General features: G+C 38.5%; 1 protein-coding gene across 1 annotated transcript; it reads right to left on the bottom strand.

The window, feature by feature from the left end:
* LOC140231238 (uncharacterized) lies at window positions 1-21,609 on the bottom strand. The gene is made up of 17 exons (XM_072311384.1): window positions 21,399-21,609; window positions 20,795-20,880; window positions 20,118-20,204; window positions 19,359-19,499; window positions 17,443-17,566; window positions 16,476-16,604; window positions 13,925-14,054; window positions 12,339-12,410; window positions 11,532-11,649; window positions 10,536-10,706; window positions 8,232-8,433; window positions 6,397-6,454; window positions 5,323-5,458; window positions 4,286-4,505; window positions 3,582-3,766; window positions 3,044-3,154; window positions 1-2,021 (listed from the first exon to the last, which is right to left on the bottom strand). The coding sequence occupies exons 1-17, from the start codon at window positions 21,607-21,609 to the stop codon at window positions 1,617-1,619; spliced, it is 2,586 nt and encodes an 861-aa protein (XP_072167485.1). The 3' UTR covers window positions 1-1,616.
* Between the last annotated feature and the right edge of the window lie 86 nt (window positions 21,610-21,695).

Here is a 21,695-nt window from a genome sequence, read left to right as displayed (position 1 = left end):
TCGGAAAATAGCAATAAAAAACTCAATAATTTATTATTGATTTTCAGAGCTACATAATATAAACCACAGTGGCAGATGACAACATGCTTGCAAATTAGGTAACAAGGTAACAGAATACAATTTTTACCCAATATCATACTAGGTGCAATGAAAGAAGAAGCCACTTAGTCTGTTTCAATATGTGATCAACCTCAAAAGCAGGACGACAATGCACATTCAACAGATATTTAAGTGTTAACAGATTTTTGAACAACTCAACTTCCTTCACATTTTCAAAGAGAGAGCTTGCATTGGACCTAGAAAAAGTCAGTTTTCTAAGCTTCCATATGAGACTTCTTCAAATCAAGGTCTCAGAGCCTCCTACTCAAAGCAACCTATAACCCCAACCCCGTCAAAAACGAAGAAATAGGTAAGACAAGGTACAATAATAATGATGGTAATGGTATCCAGAAAATCCTGACATAACCATAACTTGCAATTTAATATACATGTGGGTAAGAATTTTCTAACTCCGAAATTCAGTGGGTCACAATCATATTATCCAATTCCCTGTGAGAATGTGAAACTTTTCCACACCCACCTGACTTGTTCAGGCAATGAGTTACTGTTGTCATTACGAAGAGTTCATTTCTAAAAGTTGCTAAATCCAATTTTCAGCAAATTTGGAGTTGTTGACAGTAAATGCATTCATTTTAGTACTCCCATACAGTAAACACTCTTCAAAGCATTGAAATTCCTGTGAGAAATTGGAGAAATCAGACAATGAAAATTGAGTTTGGCTCTAAAAGATGCTAAATCCATCTGGAACCAATCAGAAGTTCATGTGCATGCTTGCTACTTAGTTTCCTGCTTTCCAGATGACCAGCATACTGCATGATTATTGGCTGTGAAATGTTTCAGCTCTATTCATACTAATTCCTTGAAGAGATGGAGGAAATAGGAGAATGTGTAGAGAAAACGAATCATCCAAGCAAAATACAGAGAGATACAGAAACTAGTCAAAAACAATATTTACGTGTTGTATTTCACCATGCTAAAATGTCTCTTCCTAAAGGTGCTAAATCCACAAAATCCAAAAATATACCAGTTCTTTAAAAATCAGTGTTGATGCATATATTTCACTGATCATCTTATTATGAGTGACTATTATGAGACATAATGTCACTGAATGAAAACATTTAGAAACATGTGAAATAAGATTCAATGTTTTTGCTCCTCACCATCAGTAGTGGATTTAGCACCTTTTCCAAAGGAATTCTTCATAATGTACTGCATTGCTCTGTGTGTGATGGGAGACTTTGTCACTGGCTGTGAAATTTTTTCAGTTGTTGTGTTCCTCGTATGATATAATTTGGATTTACACATTATTGAAGCATGAGCGTGAAGGTAGGAATACAATTCAATTATCCATTCATTGGCTTTTTGAGGAGGTGGCTCAGCAGGCGGGGTAAGTTACATGTATATAAAACAAGTAATGCATGCTTGCATTTTGGAGACGAATTGTAAATCATAAAAGCAGCGCTTAGACGCTTCTCTAATGCCAATCATCAAGCTGTGCTTCACAGGAAGGGAATATAGAATCAAAGGTGTTGTAAGATTCGGTTTAATACGCCACTTCAAAATCCTATCTGGTTGCTTCGTCTCTTCAGGGAGTGAAAGTTTCTCGGAGTTTTTGTGCTGACCGATGACATTGACCTTATCGCAGACTGGGATCTGACACCATTCCTGCTCTGACTGTCTGGTGTTCCCTGCCCAGGGAGCATCCTGGGGCTGCAGCCAGACCAAACTTGGCCTAAACCATCTGGAGGAAGGGGGACTTTCTTCAGCACCAAAGTGGGCATGCCCACCTGGGACACCCCCTTTGTGGGTAGAGCTGTGCTCTCCAATCCCTCATCTTCTGGCTGCTGTGGTGGGATGACTTTTTTCCGAGATGAGGTGTTGGAAGGGGTAACAGCTGTGCGCCTCTTGATCGATGGGGTCTTCTTTGCACTTTTGGATGGTGATTCCGGAAGTTCCATTTTCTGGAGTTAAAGATATACCATCAATGTTCTTATGCTGCTACTCATCTTGTTAAAACAAAAATCATTTTGTTTTGGTTGTTGTTGTCTGTTTCACTCTACCTTTAGTCAACATTAGATATGAAAGAACAAGTGAGAAGAGATACAGTATTTTGTCTCATTCCAGCACAATGTACAACTGTATGGACTTCAGTCAAATTTCAGTTGTATAATCCACATGTACATGCTACAAAAGTTTTATGCAACATTTCACAAACATCTCTGGAAAATTTTGTGACAAAACAAAAGTTGCACTTTATCATGAATGTACATTCATGTCATTTGAGAGTTAGAAGCAATATCAAGTGTGTATATAATATATATCATATAATGAATCTAGCATCCTAGCATCCTACCTGGACACCAATTGCTGCTAAGCTGGACAAGCAGAAGGGATATCTCCCACATACCTTGGATGGTAACAGAAGTACATAAAGAGGTTCAACACTATGGACAACTATGTCTACCATTCATTGGGCTCTTATGACTTAAAAAGAGAAACAACAACTCTTCCTTCCCTCATCCTCCCTAGAATATTAGCATCAAACCAAGTAAAGGTAAATTAAAGACAACAATAGACACAAACTCTACACCAAAAAGAACTACCTCTGAGCATCAAGGTTCCAGGCTTCGAATCTTTACTACCATGATCTGCGATTATTGTGGCTGCCATAGCAACAGCTTGGCTGTGTTTGAATAATCTCCTGTTCAAATTTTACCATGGCAACTACAATCATAGTCATTCATGGTATGAAATTGGTCCTGTCCACTACTGGTATACCACATTAGAGAAGATGATCATCATCATCATGACGACGCCGATGATCAATTATGACTATGTTGACAATAACAACAATGAAAATGGCGCTGATGGCGACAATGATGGTGGTGGTGATGATGATGATGATGGTAGTTGTTGTCATTCACAATGCAAAGAAAACCCACATGTGAGATATCCAACTGATGCAATATGAAGGAGAGTTTACCTTTGACCAGCCATGTTCCCAGTGATCCCAAAGGCGATGCCCCAACAAACCGCGAATCTTGTATGACGCCATCAGTTTAGGGACTTTGGGTGACTTTACGTTTCCTTGAAGCTGAACATTGGAAACAAAGGAATGGGTGGCAACAGTTATTGCACAGTGCAATGTTACAATCAGCATTCATTCATGTTGTCTCAAAACATACGATCAAACATTGCATGGACCAATAAATTACATCTTCTATTGTCTATAGCACTTTGTCCAAGGGCAACACCATGGAAAATTGTGACATAATTTGAAAGCATTTTAAGTTTATGTGTTTGTGTGTCTTTCTTTGTCTTGTTCCTATCATCCCATGTATTACCAACCCTGCCATTAAATCCCCATTTATGTAGAATTGTGTGGCATGCAACGTTTCCTTCCGAGAAACTACTATGTGCTAAAGGGTTCAACACCATGAAGCTAGTTCAGTTACATGTTGTATGTACACCAGATTGACCTGGGAAAGAGTTACATCTTGTCTGCTGACTGAAGTTCTTACTTGTGCAGCTGTGAGGACAGTATTGGGGTGAGTAGCAGCTGAGAGGAGTGTGCTGGCCTCTTCAGCACTCAAGCCACACCCAAGGCATGGAAGACAGGCATCCAGTCTAACCGTTTCAGCATCCTCTTCCATGTGGTTGTCATGGCGACACAGATGACACCCTTTCTCTTGGGAGCACTTCATTGCTGCATGGGTTCCATAAACACAACATGTAAAACATAATCTAATATAATGTTACGTCACAATGATTTAAATGGTATACCCTCAAGGGAGCTAATACTGCATTACCTATGGTAACTTTTTTTTTTTTTAATTGCTGGATTATCCAGTAGCAGCTTTCACATGTCAAGTGATTTCATTGAATAATGACTGTAATTCTTTCTAGAGACCATGCCTCATGTTACTTACTACACTAGTTTACTACCACTGAATCCCCTGCTTACTTTCTAGGGATGCCAGTTTTTTATACATAGCATTTCAGTATTTTGAGGGTTGAAAATGCATATTTTCAGTGCAAACTCAGTACATTTACCTTTCTTTGGGAAAAAACAGTATTTTCAAGGAATTCTGCAGCATTTGTTAAAAAACAAATACTGCAAAGAGAGAGAGAGAGAGTAACAATTTGCATCACAGGGAGGTTTGGCAGCTCTGTTAGGGGAGGGGGTAGGGATGTTCAGGGTGGGGTTGAAAAGACTCCTCAATACCTTCCATCACAGCTTTCGTCGTTTTCCTTTTCAGAGCCTTTCCAAGCAAGAGAGGTCGTGCCTCCGTGAAACTGTCTCTAGACTTCAGGACTTTCTCCACAAAATCCATGCACTGCCTTTCGACACGTGAGGGCAGCACGGCACTTCTGGGGCAGCCCTCACAATCGGACTTGTCTTCGATGCTAAAAACCTGGTGGTGTACATCGCCTACCTGAGACATCTTTGATTGGAATCAAAGACAAATACGGCTGTGACATAGATACGCAGACAGTGCATAGGTTTTAGAATCATGTTATTAATCACCACTTGTAGTGCCAAAAACACTATTTCTGAGGTTTCTATTTAATATAAATGTATCTTTTATCATTTATTGCTGCTATTTCACAGGGTAGAATAAAAAACAAACAAACGATCAAGTGTGTGAGCAAATGTGTGTGTGGGTCAATAGATTATTCCGATTTTAAGGATAGATATCACATGATTACATTCTTTAGAGAAGGTTTGTGTAAATTTCCTAACTTTTGACATCAAAAGTCAGTCTGCCATATTGACATAATTTTCACATCTGTTGCAAAAAAACATTCTTCAAACATTTAATGCTTTCACCCTTTCTTGACCAGTACTTTAAAATACCATATACTCACACAAAAATAAGTAATCGCTAGTTACCGCATTACATTTAAAAGCCTATCTAAATTTACTTTGCTGATATGGTATTTTGATTTCATCAACTGAGCCTGAATACCCAATCTCCTGCCTGCTTTACAGTGTCTAAACTTTATTGTCCATGTTGCTCCAAATTGTTCATCCAAATAATGGCTGGCATTCACGCTGATTCTGCGGTACATTTTGTGAGCATAAAGCCTGACAAATTATATACCAGTGTGCATGGAGTCTGGACAATTGAGAAGAAGAAAGACATATATATATATATATATATATTATCAATCATTAAAAAGGAAATAAAAAGACAAAAGGCAAAAAAAAAAAACTTTCGCATGGTTTTCATGGGGATAGGCTTTTATGTGGTATTTTACCTGAAAGACAGTGATACTGTTGGAATGTTCTGTAGCCAGCTTTCCAGCACACATGCCTACCAGGGGGCTCTTTAGCCTGCTCCGTACTCCATCATACCCACGGCTAGGAACAGAAGGTAGCAAGTCCACCCAGCGACTACAAGAGATGAAACGTTCATGGAGATTGTATAATAGAATTGCTGTGGCTTGGTATAAAGGAACCATTTTGGTGCAGTGAACAAGATCATTAATTCTCCATATTTTTGTTACGACAGACATTAACTTACTGCTTGGCATGAGCAAGTAAACGGGGATGTACACGCTTTTTCTCGAAATCCACATCGTATTTACAATGGTTTTAATATGTCATATAAAAGAAAAAGAACTGCAGCAGATCTTTCATCTAAATTGCACCTAGAATAAGAATATGACAGAATCAAATTTTGTACTGTCATGAATCATTGATATTAATATGTGGTTGTGACCAGTACTATTATTTGGTGGCTGTTTATTTGCAATTCCAATTTTTAAAGTCCAATTTTGATGAAACATATACCACTACATTTATCAGGTCTTTACATTGTTACTTTATCAAAGTCATTTTGAATATGGTGTAGAAATACCCTGTCATAAGAACCATGTCAGCATGCACAGAGCGACACACACACACACAAACAAACAAAGTGCCAAAGACTACACATCCAATAATAGAGCGCCAGCTGAGTAAAACTGAGTAAAAAACGACCTGAGCTTTCGACCCTAGCAAAATTTTCATCAGAGACAAAATAACAAACATAAAAAGTAGACATATACTTATAGACTACAGGCATATCATATCAATGTAGCATGTAATATCTAAAAAGGACGGACATGGAACGATTACAACAAAGAGGGTAGTCCAAATGTCAAAAGCAGGGAGCCAATAAGATATGGAAGGGGCATTAAAGCAATTGAGTTGGTTATTACACGTGCAGGAACTGTAATGAACAGTCAGTGATGATCCCTACACAGTGCATGGGTGGATAACCTGTGAAGGATAAAGATAAAAAGCGAGGCGATACCGAACAAGAAACACAAACCAAGTAAGACTCTTACTCGTTATCCTCGATTTTCCATGGTCCTTTTCTTGTCACTGGCGCTTGACTAGCAGAACCTACATGAAGGGCAAAAAAGAACAGTTTACTGGTCATGCCTGAATTTTCAAAGCCTTGTTTGGAGAAACTACATTTGTACCAGATTACTCGTACTTCCATGTACATCAGTACTTAGGTCATTGTGATATTCAAGAGAAAATCATACTACAGCCTGTCCTGTTAAAAACTTTGACATAGAAGCTATCATTCAAATTCTAAATTTCTGAATATCTTTCAAATGAATTGTCTTAAAGCCCGTCTGCACTAGCCATTATTTTGATGCCAGAACTTTTTTGTAAAGAGCGCCATCTATTAAAACTTGCGGTGGCCGGGTTACATCCACAGAATTCTAGTTCTGTGGTTACATCGTTATTTTATACTGTGGCTGATTGCCGTCTGCCGGTCAGCGCATGATCTCACAGCAGCTGTGCGCAGAGCCGAGAGAACACACACAAGCGGTGCATATTATGGTGGGGTACCGAGAGCGCAGCCCGGCCCGCCCGGCGCGGCCTCGATCTTTCGGCCGATTGCGAGGGAAGGGGTTACTAGTCGCGAGAGAGATCCACGACAATCCACTCACTCAGCCCAATGACCTACTCGCTATACACCAGCGCAGTTCGCATCTCCTCCCACTGGATCCAGCATTTACCAAGTCGTATCCGCGACATAATCGCAGATTGAAGTTCGACAGAACGATCAGAATAAACGATCTGAGTGTTGCAGACAGTGTTTGAAAGCACCGAACAGATCGCGAAGTGATAAGTGACAATGCGATATCGATACGTATGATGGTACGTACCATGGTACTCTGGTACGTGGTATACACATACGTATGCACTGGACTGCACAAGATAATGCGGGATCGAAGCGACCCGCTGCGCTGCTAGGCCATCTCCTACGTTTACGGGAACCTGGTGATCTGTGTGTTAAGTCTATGGGGATATCAGAATTCAGTATGGAACGGGTTAATTGCTGCACGCCGCTTGGCATTATGGGAGAAATGCTGGGCACCACAGAGAAAAATTAGCCTTATGATGGCGCTAGACATGTTTCTTTCCGGTGCAGACCCACTTTAAAGTACTCCTTGGCAAACCAGCCACTGTCAATCACATATGCCAGTAATCCTTATGATGAATACACAAGTTTTCTACAAAAATCAACCAGGAATGGTTTAGAGCATTATTCATATCCTAAAAACTTTCAAAATATCAATGAATGTATATTATACAGTTGTGACTGTGTGTGTGTATTGTCCCTGAGAGCAAGAAGACTAAACCTGGTTTACAGATGTATTCAAATCATCTAAAATTATCTAATAATTTGTCTTTGGTTAAGCAGCTTCATGACAAAACTTTCATCTTCAACTGCTGCAGAAGTTAGAAAACTGCAATAAGGAGAATCTGTCCGATGAACATGAATGGTGTTTTTAACCCATTGAGGACGAACTGATTTTGCTACAACCCGCATTTCCCATAGACACCTGCCTGAGTATACTAGGGACTCGCCCTCAACGGGTTAACTGGCAAATCTGTTCCAATAATACAATTCCCTTATCCACAAGGCTCAGAGAGAAAATAGGCAAAATAGGCATACTGGTAGACGATTTCCACAAAGATACCTCTTGCTTGCATCATCCATTCTGGCACTGATACAGATCAAAGATGCCAGTAAAGAGTCTTCTTTATGGCGAGACACATGCTACATAATGTTATTTATTTCAGGCACTGGAGACCCTAGCTACTTTATCAATTACTTCACAAGCACATGTGGAATATATGTGGTTGATTATCTACTTGCATGAGAACTGAAAGCAGTGTGTCTCCCTTGAGAGCTGACTGGAGAGAAAGACAAAGTCTTCCGAGGACCCAAATGACTCTGATGATGATGATGATGATGAGAACGATGTCTGCGCCGATGAGGACGGCGATGTCATTGAGCTACCTCGGCTGATGTCAAGACAGATGGGCGGAGAAGACAAGAGGTGGGGCCATTGAAGTACCTGTTAGAGCATTAACCAATACTCATCAAAGTATCAACACACTGCAATTTTTGAAATGATGAAAGAGATGGATGACAATTATAGAGTTGTACCTGTCAAATACGTACCTGCCAAATACCTGTCGAACCTGTCAACCAATTAATACACATTTAAGTATGAATGAACTGAAAATTCGAAATGATGAAAAGGATGGAAAAGCAATACACCGAGGTGTCTATGGGAAATGTGCGTTTATACATTGTATAGCAAAATCAGTTCATCCTCAACTTGTCTACGTATCTGAAGATCCCTTCACAGTGGTTGTTCATTTTATTCTACTCCAAATGAAAGGTGTTTCAGTGCACTCAATCAAATCCTCAACTACAAAGCCCCATTTATCTCAAAATCCTTTACATGTCCAGATTCTCTGAAAAGCATGCAATGTTTTTTTCATCAGTATTCAGTACATTTCCCCAAACTTGTCCATATTATAAGTTGTAGTATGCCAACTGTAAAGCCACGGTTACACAATAGGGATTTTTTAACAGCATTAGGTAGTCTCTATTCCATTTACAGATGGCATCCAGACATCACAACCAAATGGCACAGAAAGCAAGGTAAAGGTTAAAGGGTGTGTACTGTTCTGGTTGAGGTGAGGATTTAGCTTTTAACATTTTGCAAGATATTCAGAAACCACTCTATGAGATGTCAAAGAGCATGCAATTATAAGGGGTATCAAAAGTTTTTTTTATGAAAATCGGTTTTCAAATGGCTGAGATATAAAAAAACAAGGTGAAACAAAGAGATCCTAATAAAAGGCGTGGCCTGTCGCCTTTTAAAATTACCATTTTTTTTTGGATATCTCAGCCATTTGAAAACCAATTTTCATCAAATAAACGTTGAATTCTTCTTAAAATTACATGTTCTTTCAAAGAGTTTTCTCATTATCTCACTTAGGAATGTTCAAAACATGAATCCCACCTCATCCAGTACTGTACAGTCCCTTTAAATATACTGTAAAGGTGGATAGTTTCGTGCGACTAATTTTTCATGCTTGGCCCGTTAGAAGAATTTCGCGTGTTTATAATTCCACCGAATCAAGACATCGACTACGGGAACACATGGCATGCAAAAATATTCGCATGCTTTTATTTTTGCGCCAGCTTCTGGTTGCGCGTGGTTGCGCGAAATGCGCGAAAATTTCCACTTTTACAGTAGCTATTTCACACATTTACTTTCCATTCATTATTTTGGGAGGTTACAACATCCAATCTCATAGATGATCATTGTACAGCAGCGACTCTTCTTCATGGATTTGACCTTAACACAAGAATCTTGTCAAGCAACTTATTTGAGGGTTTTGTGTGCCAGGGTCACATCAGTTTTGTTTCAATTTGTTTGTGTTTTTGTTTTCTCAGCTTGTGACCATGTGCTTTCACAAGATGTAAGTCAATAAATAATGAAAGAAACATTGCAGAATATTAATGGCAAACATGCAATTCACGCAAGAGCTTCAAATGACAACAACACAATATCACTGACAAACTAAAAGACAGAGAAAGTGGGCTGGATGTAGCATCCGATTATGAAGCTAATGTCAATCTCAGTCAAAAAGAGAAGGAAAATACCTGCTGTCACAAAGCAAATCATGAAAGCTTTCAGCTATACGGAATCTCTTCTCTATTCTTCCAGTACCCATCTAAATATGTGTAAAACTATTGTGCACAAGTCTACCACATAAATTATATCAAAAATGCGTAAAAAAAACAAAACAAAACAGAACAAACCTTGACACAAAGTACCTCTTTAAATATCACAGCATTTTGACATAATTACACAGCTTCATTTAGTAATTGTCAGTTGCAAAATTTTTTCCAAAAAAGATTCAGCACAAGATTACTTACGTATCCCAAAATATAATAATAGAAAAATTTCTGTCATCAAACATTCAATCAAGTAAATAAATAGATATTAACCTGCCCTTGTACATAATGACTATCAAAAATTGTTTATCTGACAAATGCCACAATGTATGTGCTATCACATACTGAATAATCAATATGGCAGCACCTTTTGTGAAGAAGAAAAGTTTAAAGCATTAAGGTGGAAGACAACACTCTTACCACATGTCCAGGAAATCGTTCATCAACAAGAGTGAGGTAATGCTGGGTGGCAAGACAGTGGTAAAATGGGTTGCTCGTGTGTTGCCTAGCAACACAGAAGTACTGATCGCTTGGAAGACAGCTGCTTGGTAGAGACAGGAGATGACTCTTGCTAGGGCTGGAGGATGAAATCTGGGGGTGTTTCACAAAGAATTGATGTCAGTCTTTAAAGTTAAGATCAACTTAAGATTATGGTGTAACACTGGTTTTCCTCTTCAAGTCTATCAGCCATTCAGAACACCCTTCAAATTGTTAATATCAAAATTAAATACAGAAAAATTCCTTTTGTCACATATCTTAATTTGTGTACTAATGTTTAATACTGGCTGCACAAGAAAGTCTCCAAAACTCTCATTTCCCTTAGGAAGACAGGATACCATTAAAGACACACTAAGCCTGAACCATGAATTTTAAGTTAGTCTTAACTTTTATGATTGACTTAAATTCTATGTGAAACACTTGCTGCTATTAGCAGAAGCAAACAAACAGCAAATCAAGGATTCAGTTCTGGTACATTTTCACCTGACCTCCCCGGTACATGTGTACATCTGCACAGGTAACAAACTCTGCGAAATCATCTTCTCGGGCCGAAAATTCTTTAAAATTGCTACACATGTGATGAGGTAAAATTGGTTATTATAGTAAATCATCGACATCATAATGACTATCATGGCTATTACCATGCATGTAGACTTTATTCCATAATCTACATCAACTTATGCAACTTTCTTAAATTTGCAAGTCATTTAACAATTCCAGCATTTGTCAAATATTGCTCACAGTTCCACTGGGGTATTGCTTTCATTTTAGAAAGATTACTACTGAAGAAAAATCTGTTAGAATCACTGCTATAAATCTTAAGGGAGGATTAGGTTCCAAACTGTTAGAAAAGATGGAAACTTGGGCCATGGAGGTTAAAAAAAAAAATCTCTTCATAGAACGAAAATGGATGCTCACCCTAAAGTCAAGCTGATAGGCCTGTTCCCTTGTGTGCATGAAGAGAATACGAGGGTGAGCTGTGTAGTGGCCAAACACAGGCCTAGGTTCTCCCGATGGTCGGTATGTCTGAGCACCACTGGAACAACAAATGACCAACATTCAGCACATACTAGTGAGAATCCCCAACAAACATCACATGACATGTACATATGTGACTGACACGACAAAAGGATCTGAAAGTCGCCGACGGCTGAGCCGATAAAATCGAGTATGAAGTCAGATCATCAAAATTGGTCACAACTATCAAATTTCTGTTTTTGGCCTAATGTTGTAACTAATGTTTTGTCTATTATCTGCCAAAATTTTGAAGCTAAATGATCACAGGAAAGGCATGAAATTAGCGCTTTTCTCGTCTATGATTGTCCGACTTTCAATGGAATAGAAACGTGTCCGAAGATTTTGATTTACTGTCACAGATAGACTCTGCCCCTAGCAACGAGGGAGTGATCTTATTTGGTCAGTGCATGGCATCCTGGTTACTGAGTGGTAATGCGTAGACCGCTGGTGCTAAGCTTGAATGAACATCGCGGAGGTTGCTATGGGCATACCTTCTATTGTCAAACAGCAAAAAATTGTTTCACCTCTCCTTGATCACGTTTGTGTTGGAAGGAAAACTTTGAAGGCAGTTTTCTCAGAACAGATTTCCTAGACCACTCAATATGGTCTCATAAAATCAACAATATCACCCCAGCAAAGCAAGTACTTTTATGAGTTGTGTTACATATGAAGTATCTGTAATCCTTTCCATTATCTTTGACCCCTTACCTTGATTGATGGTGGCAGAGATGCACCTGTCCCCTTTCGTCTGAAAAGATGAATTCTCCGTATATGAAGGGACTGCACAGACAGAGCACATGGATACACAGATAGAATCAATGAACATGTTCAGGCAGACACCACAACCTAAATTCACAAAGGTGGTTTAAATTCAGAACACGGTTTAGATTTAAGCCATGGTCTATAATAAGCGTGAAATAGGCATTCCTTTAACATGCGCTTATCGACACGCGTTTGTTATTGGACGTCTGTTGGCACACGCAATTTGTCAATCATATTTATGCAGAAGAAATTGGCATGAACCAAAGTCTAAATTTAAAGGACAAGTTCACCTTCATAAACATGAAGATTGAGAAAATGTAGCAATATTAGTAGAACACATCATTGAAGGTTTGAGGAAAATCAGACAATCCGTTCAAAAGTTATGAATTTTTGAAGTTTTTGTGCAGCAACAGCTGGATGAGAAGACTACTGCAGTGTATGAATAACTTGCGTACAACAATATAAGGAAAATATAAAGAGAATTTCACAAAATTCCATCTTTTGAAAAAAGTACACATTCCCCTGACTCGTTACCGACAAATGTTATGGGCAATATTATTCCCCCTGCCTTTAGAAAGAGGCAAGTCAAGAGCTCTTTTATCATGCGAAAAAAAGTGAAAATATGTTGAATTTTCTTTTACATTTTCTTTATACTGTTGTACGCATATGACTCACAAGCTGTAGTAGTCTCCTCATCCAGCGGTTCCAACACAAAAATTGTAAAAATTTGTAACTTTTGCATCGATTGTCCAATTTTCCTCAAACTTTCACTGATGTGTTCTACTAATATTGTTGCATTCTCTCAATCCTTATGTTTATGAAGGTGAACTTGTCCTTTAAACCACCTTCGCGAATTCGGGCCCAAGAGGTAAAAAAGCAGAATAACAAAATACTGAATCATTCGATGGCCTAGATGGTCATGAGAGGAAAATTTTTTTTTTTAGAATTGGTATGATGTAATCATATTTTTCATATTTTCCTTCAATCTTAAAATAAAAGTTAATTTCATGAACCGATACGATATATCTGAATGTAAGTTCTCTATTTTGCTTTTCAAAGCTCGCTGGTACAGTGTAACACTAAACTTCAATCAGCATGCATTACAGCTGTCTCGGCAATAACCAATGCTTTACTTTTCTCATAGATTATACTATAAGGTGTATCACATTTGCTCGTCACTGTTCAAAGGTAGAAATCAATGTACATCAATTACAGAAAATAGTGACTATTTGTGATGAACTTTTCCCCCTTAAATACCCATGAAAATGATCAGCAGGCTGATAAAAAAATGCACAATAGGGAGCTAGGGCCTACAAAAAACAAACAAACAAACAGACAAACAAACAAACAAACAAACAAACAAACAAACAAACAAACAAACAAACAAACAAACTAACTAACTAACTAACTAACTAACTAACTAACTAACTAACTAACTAACTAACTACCTAACTAACAAACCACCCACAAAGATACTTGTCTAATGAAGTACATCAAGAACAGAATACCCAGAAATCATAATGATTATGTACCTGACAGCAAGGGATTTGATTCTGTGCTGAGAGTGAAGATCGCTTAGAAGATTATGCTTCACGCCACTGTTCAGCTCATATTCCAGTATAAAGCACCTGTAGTCAGTTCGGACCCCTGCTAAGATTCCACCTGACATAGAATGACACAAAGAGCACAGAGTCAGACAGCACGAAATATTCCAAATGGGAAGACCTGCCATTACGATGTGTTCTCATAAACATCATTTCTTCATCTACATTGAAATACCTTGTAATGTACTTTGGTTACTTCACAAAAGTGAAATGGAAAGCATTTTTACAAGGTTTATTATCTTGACTGCTATTTTCTCTTTCCCATGAATTGTCCTAACTTCTTAATCAAAACAGCACAGAAACAAGAAAATAAAAAACATAAATCGAACATTGCGATATCCGTTAATGGGTGCTAACATCTTCATATGACATTTGTCCAAAAAAAAAAGAAAAAAAAACAGTTTTCTTTGACTTCATCATCAGTTCTCATTTTCACAATATATTCCACTCAAGAGCTGCGCAATTCAATATGGATTACATAATAGGTAAGTTGAATTATTCTGACCTGAATGAATTTTTAAAGATAATTTAAAATGTAGATGTTGATCAGCACAATAAAAATGTAGCAAAATAAGAAGCATTTCAGAAAGCTGTCCCTCATTCAATTTCAACATCAGTCTTACATAGCTATGATAAGAAGTTTGGAAATGATCTTTCAGAGGGAGCAATGGGTTACCAGTGAGGGTTCTGGGCCCCAATGCAAGAAACATTGCATCGTCAAATGTATGTCAACCATCCAGCAATGGGGCCCTGGACCATTAATTTGAATCTTGAAAGGGATTAAAGGACAAGTTCACCTTCATAAACATAAGGACTGAGAAAATGTAGCAATATTAGTAAAACACATCATTGAAAGTTTGAGGAAAATCGGACAATCCGTTCAAAAGTTATGAATTTTTGAAGTTTTTGTGCAGTAGCCGCTGGATGAGAAGACTACTGCAGTGTGTGAAAAACTTAGATGTCACATGCGTACAACAATATAAGGAAAATATAAAGAGAATTTCACAAAATTTCATCTTATGAAAAAAGTACACATTCCCCCGACTCTTTACCGACAAATGTTATGGGTAATATTATTCCCCCTGCCTTTAGAAAGAGGCAAGTCAAGTGCTCTTTTATTATGCGAAAAAAGTGAAAATATGTTGAATTTTCTTTATATTTTCTTTATACTGTTGTACGCATATGACTCACAAGCTGTAGTAGTCTCCTCATCCAGCGGTTCCAAAACAGAAATTTTAAAAATTCATAACTTTTGCATCGATTGTCCAATTTTCCTCAAACTTTCACTGATGTGTTCTACTAATATTGTTGCATTCTCTCAATCCTTATGTTTATGAAGGTGAACTTGTCCTTTAATACATCAACAGACAATGCATTCTCTCAATTGTCCCATCTTCTTGTAAATATCATACAGTCTTACCATCATTAAGTTGTATGCATGTGATTACAAATAGATTGTTGGGAAGAATGGGGTGGGGGTGGGGAGGGGGGAAGTTGTTCTTGCATCTGCACTGCACAACCAAATTAATGTATACTTGACATGTTTCACAACCTGTTTGACCCTTACTGTGCCATATGAGCAAATGAGCACATTCACTACAGTGGGTTCCTTTGCTGATTGGTACAGATATCCAGAAACTAATACTGTAAAATTGGATATTTTTGCGCGACTAATTTTTCGTGCTCGGCAGGGTAAGAAGAGTTTTGTGTGTTTTTAATTCCGCGGAATCAAGACATCAACTACTGGAACCTATGGCAAGCAAAAATATTCGCGTGCTTTTATTTTTGCGCTACTTTCGGGTTGCGCGAAATGTGCGAAAATTTCCACTTTTACAGTAGTCAATAATAGAGATATTACCCAGCCCCTATCATATCAGCATGATCCTCTTGTAGGACTGAAACATTGTCACATCTGAGTAGGCTGTCTACCTCGGTAATGCTACAGAAGTTCTAGACGAATTGAACCAAATACTGGTGAAGATGCTTCCGAAGTTACAGCTATGTTTGCCACGGCATGAAAGTGTCGCACTATAAGATAACGATTCATTGGGACCACTTAAAGGGACTGTATAGTACTGGTTGAGGTGAGGATTCAGCTTGTAATGTTTTGCGAGATATTTAAAAACCACTCTGTGAAATGTTAACAAGCATACAATTCTAAGGGGAATAAAATGTTTGTTTGATGAAAACAGGTTTTGAAATGACTGAGATATCCAAAAACAAGGTAAAACAAAGAGATCCTAATCAAAGCCGTGGCCTGTCAATTTTATTAGGATCATTTTTTGGGGGGGATATCTCAGCCATTTCAAGAACAATTTTCATCATATAAACGTTGAATCCTTCTTGGAATTACATGCTCTTTCATATTTCATAAGAGGTTTCTCCTTATCTCACCAAAAAATGTTATAAACCTAAAGATGAGTCTCAACCAAAACTATACATTCCCTTTTCTTGAGGTGTACATATGAAGCAAACTTACTTCTGTGTGGGTCTTGGTAAGATTCCACCTGTCTGACACAACCTCCAACTTCCTTCTGGTGGACCAGAGGTGATGTTTTGGGGGCGGAAACCCCACCTTCCAAAGTCCCCAGATCCAAGACATGAGCATCTGATGGTGCGAAAAGTCATTGTCATGGAAACATACCAGTAGAAGCAAGCAGTCTCATCAGCATGAAATACACAGTATAATAATGCTGAGGAGTATATTATTCCTAGAGAAGCAGCCGAGACAGAAACTCTTTGGGGTGAACATTCATCATGAAAGAACATTAAAAAAATGAAATTATGCAATGCCAGAGTGCACATGCTACCACTACATATGAATCATTCCTCCAATTTTTCAGAGAGTTTGATGTAGGCCTACTGGTTGGAGTGTGCTTGGATGGCTGGGCTAGTATGCACTTGTCAATTTGAACATTCTGTGCCTTTTGCTCTTTGCCCAATTACAAGAGTAAATGGCTCATTATATTGAGGTACAATAGAATAAACCATTCATACCTTTACAGATTAACTTTGCTTACTCTCATTTTAGTATGAATTAAACAAAATGGTTAAGGCAGAAATTAATTTTATGCATTACTCAAGTTCAAGAAGGTAATAGTTTTGTAACAAGATTTTTTTTAATGCCATAGACATATGAATGGTGATTTGATCTCACTCCAGGCAATATTGAAAAAAAAAAAATGCTTGTTTTAGAAGTTGCACTTCCTGCTCAATGTATGTATTCTTGTTTTTGTTTTTCAAACATTTCTATAATGAGAAGACCACATAGCACACATCTGATAACATACAAAAATGTCTGAAAAACTGCCATTTGCAAATATATCAGCGTGTATGGTAATGACGACAAGATAACTTGGGTCACTTCACCGCGATGCAAGAGCACAGTATTTTTGTGTGCCAAATACTACCACAGCTTGCGACACCTGTGAGACATGAAAGGATACTGACTCGGTCCAGCAGCTCTCCACTGGGGTAGAAGAGTAGACCACAGGGGTCTCCTGGTTCAGCAGTCATTGAAGAGAGGGTTGCATAGGACAGACATCCGCCATAGAGGGCATCATTGTGATACTGAAATGAAAACAATCATAAAGAAAGTGCAACCAAAGTGTCTCTCTCTTTTCATTTCACTGCTTGTTTTCATTGTTTGCTTGTTTTTATTTTTTTAAAGGGGATGGCTAGTAACTGATCAGTGGGAATCAGTGGGAATGCTGAGGGATGATTGTTCCAATCCTTGTGGGATTCATTTAACCCTAACTAGGCCGGGCTATTTAGGTAGTTGATAGAGCCGGGGGGGGGGGGGGGGGGGCCTCCCAGGCCCCCCCTCCAGATCTCGGCCGTCGACCGCGCGATCGCGACGAAAATTGGCACACACATTGCCTATGATGTACTCTAATATACCATGAAGTTAATTTTTCAAAAAATCATCATTTATGCTAAATTATGCTAATTTATGCATGATGATGCATAAAATCAGACTATTTGGTATAAATCACAAAATAAAGCTCAAAACAGACACATTTTTTGTGTAAATATTCTTTTTAGTGTCCTTAGCAAATGTAATAAAAAAAATTGTGATATCAGAAAAAATTCTTAAGTATTTTATTGTTTTTTTGAATTTCTTATGTATTTCATTGTTTTTTCGACTTTATGTTTTTCATTGTTTTTTCGATGAAGTTTGTCCGCGACATCGCTCCGAACAAGAAAATATGTTATTCATTGATTTTAATCAATAAAACACCAAAATAATCATGCTTTTATGAAATTTGCCAGTAAGCACAGTTTGCATTGAAATTGTACACGAATTAACGTTTTTGAGCAATTTGTGGTCTGACATGCATGTACATATTTATGCGTAACTTTGGAACCGCGCGCCCGGGCGTAGCAAATTTGGTGTCAAAAGATGCGGGAGACTCGAAAGAAAAAAGTCATGAAACGTCGCGGCGATAGCTTTTTGCGATTGCGATACATCGCGCGGAACGTTGAGGGGGGGGGCCTCGGAGGCCCCCCCCCCCCCCCCCCGGCCTAGTTAGGGTTAAGAGTACATTACATATCTATTCTTGTGTGAAAATTATTTGCTTCAGAATGGTCTCATATTCAAGTAATGTGCAGTTTAATGCTTCCAGGTAAGCGTCCCTGGTCAGTGACGGGGTATTAATCTGATTCCCACTGATCGGTTACTAGCCATCCCCTATAAGGGGTAAACTGAGAGGGATGCGCATGTACATGTCGGCTATTACAGGACTGATGAAGATCTAGACAAGGAGGATATAGTGGCTAGTACGAGGGCACGACTGCTACTACCAGCAGACTTGAACCAGGGACCTCACTATTGAGATTCTGTGGTATTGTCCACTATGCCACAATTGCTCCTCATATGAACACACATGCTGATATATAAATTGAAATAATGTTGATCCAGTTTCTAAGAATCTAATTCAGGACAGTGCTTGGCATGCTACCCATGACAAAGAAGACCAGAAAACTCACTGCAAATGAGCAGGTGTCACCTACAATGCAGGTATTCCTTTGACAAATCACAGCGGTGTTTGTGTAAAAATGTTATCAGTTTCATTTTTACGAGTTCATCTCACTCACATCGAAGCCCAGGAATGGGGGGGGGGGGGGATAATTGATGCTGATGAAAAAGTGGGCACATTTTGATTACCATAAGGGACTGTTTAATGCCAAAATATTACGCTAAACCACAATATTTAATGTAAAAAAATCAATGTGCAAGCTCTACAGAATGTTTTAGTTATGTTATTAATTTTACATAACATAGTTTACTCAGTCATTGAAAATGATTTGTATCCTATAAAGAATTTGGACAGATTAGTCTGGTCAAATATTGGTAACATACCATAGTCTCCACTTGAGAATTAAGTTCTTCGTTGAGCATGTGGCTGAGTAGTGTCCTGGGCACCCCGCAAGAGGTGATGCCGTCCAAAATCTCTGGCATGGTTTTCCCCACCCTCTTGACCAATGCCTTGGACATGCCCTCCTGTGAAGGTCACAATGAAAAGTAGGATTCATCTTTTGCAAGATGACAACAATAACACAGTCAACCCTGCTTCTTCTAGAAGTTAGCATCTGACTGCGCAACTGTTCATAGAGACAACTAAATTTGTTTGTTGAAATTTTGTGGAATGCTCTTTTAAATAGGTTCCTTATATCCCATCCTGCAGTGACGTCAAGAACTGCTGTAGCCTTCTCGTCTACCACTACCATCACCACCACCACAACCACTCTATCACCTCCACTACCACCACCATCACCACTACTAATACTACCACCATAACGACTCTACCACCACCACTACTACCACCACCACCGCTACTACAAGTATTGTACCACCACAACCACCACCACCACTATCACCACCTCCACTACTACTACTACCACCATCACTACTACTACCACTGCCATCACTACTACTACTACTACGACCGCCACCGCCACCACTACTACTACATACCTAATTTGAATAATACTACAAGTGCCACAGCAACTATATGTATCAACACTATCTATTGCTACTTATTAGCTACTCTAATGATACAGTGAAAGGCGTATCCACACTCATTACTATGACCCTACGAACAGGACTCTTGATACTCACCAGGGCAGCTACTGATACTTCTTTATGTGACAGGAAGTCAAGGAGAGTATTACATGTCTCTGGGGCAGCAGTGTAGCAATATTCTACCTGCAGAATAAAGAAAAAGAAACAATAACAGTCCCATCAAACTATTATTGATCAATACGAGATAGAGATTCACATCTCTTTGAAATAGTATCATTGAGCAAAAAAATAAAGAGACAAATAATTTGGAGAGCTTTCTAGACAGAATAACTGACAGAGCACAATGGAACAAAGCAGTTATAACAGCAAAGACAAAAAGGTGGAAAAGGGGTATCTATGAAAGCCTCACAGTGAAATTCAGTTGTATCTCTGGCTTGAAAAGGTCAATGCCAATATATTCTATAATGATAAATATAAAATAGTAACAATGATGACTTGATGATGATATTAATATGAATAAAATATTACTTCTATTGACAATAATAATAATAATAAGAAGAAGAAGAAGAAGAAAGAAGAAGAAGAAGAAGAAGAAGAAGAAAAAAGATGAAGAAAAAGACGAAGAAGAAAAAGAAGAATTATAATGATAATATGTATTATTCTTATTGTTATTATTATTTACATTATCATTATTATTATCATTATAATTCCTAAGGCTCTTGTTTATTTTTGTGATCATTGTTGATCTGCTTCTAGTTTTGTTGGGTTTTTACCTGCTCTTCAACATTGGTGACCAGAGTGTGAGTTGTGTGTGCTTTCCTAATGAAGTCAGGATATGACATTGCAGGGAGGGTTGGACCTGGAAGGGGAAAAAAAGTTGCCAATACAGACGTTGTCTAAAACATGCAAATATTAAAGGGAACTGATCAACAGATTTATAATAGTTCTTCAACTGAATTGCTTTTTATTCACTGCAAACGACAGTACAATTTGAAATCCACAACAGGCACAGGCTTGCTAAAATAGCATTGATCGTACTACCCACTGGGGCACAAGTACATTTTGAGAACCACACATTGCACACGCCTGTTAGGATAGAATTGCCTATCAATAAAAATGTGCCCTGAGGCCACCGAGGGCCCTGTTTCATAAAGCTGTTCACAAAGTTACGAATAACTTACGAGCGACTGGTGATCAGTTCTCATGTGGTATACTTATCAGAATTTCCATAATTCAGCACAAGAACTGATCACCAGTCGCTCGTAAGTCATTTGTAACTTTACGAACAGCTTTATGAAACACCCCCCAACAAAGCGTAACTCTAGACCCCTGCAAATACATAATCTCCCAATACTCCAGTCCCTATAAAGATTGTACCTTCATTTGGTGGTAAGAAGGGCGTATTGTGTCCCTCTGGGTCCAGTCTAAGATGCCCGGGATCCTTGTTCCCATACTGAAAGTGAATCTTCGATCCACAAGCATCTGATGCACTGCATGAGTGGAAGCATCCAAAGGCATCAGGCAGCTCCACCCCCTGCTGCCTTGGCGGGATGACATCGGGGTAGTGGAATGCTGGAAAAGCCGACATAGTGCTATTTTTGTCCCTCTTCCGCACTCATGGTGATCTTTTGTTGAAATTACTCCTCTGTGACTGGAATAAGACCTATAAACAAC

This window comes from Diadema setosum, chromosome 7 (genome assembly GCF_964275005.1).
Source record: "Diadema setosum chromosome 7, eeDiaSeto1, whole genome shotgun sequence".
Classification (NCBI taxonomy): domain Eukaryota; kingdom Metazoa; phylum Echinodermata; class Echinoidea; order Diadematoida; family Diadematidae; genus Diadema; species Diadema setosum.
Note: the sequence above shows the minus strand (reverse complement) of the source record. Positions and strands in the feature narration are given on the sequence as shown.

What these genes read in the sequence shown, in the direction of transcription:
- LOC140231238 (XM_072311384.1), bottom strand. Translation starts at nt 21,609, where the DNA reads ATGTCGGCTTTTCCAGCATTCCACTACCCCGATGTCATCCCGCCAAGG. An exon ending in CCTATCAGCTTGACTTTAGG is followed by an intron (nt 10,707 to 11,531) that starts GTGAGCATCCAT and finishes AAACACCCCCAG; the next exon opens with ATTTCATCCTCCAGCCCTAG. An exon ending in ACACTGCTTTCAGTTCTCAT is followed by an intron (nt 6,455 to 8,231) that starts GCAAGTAGATAA and finishes CCCTTCATGTAG; the next exon opens with GTTCTGCTAGTCAAGCGCCA.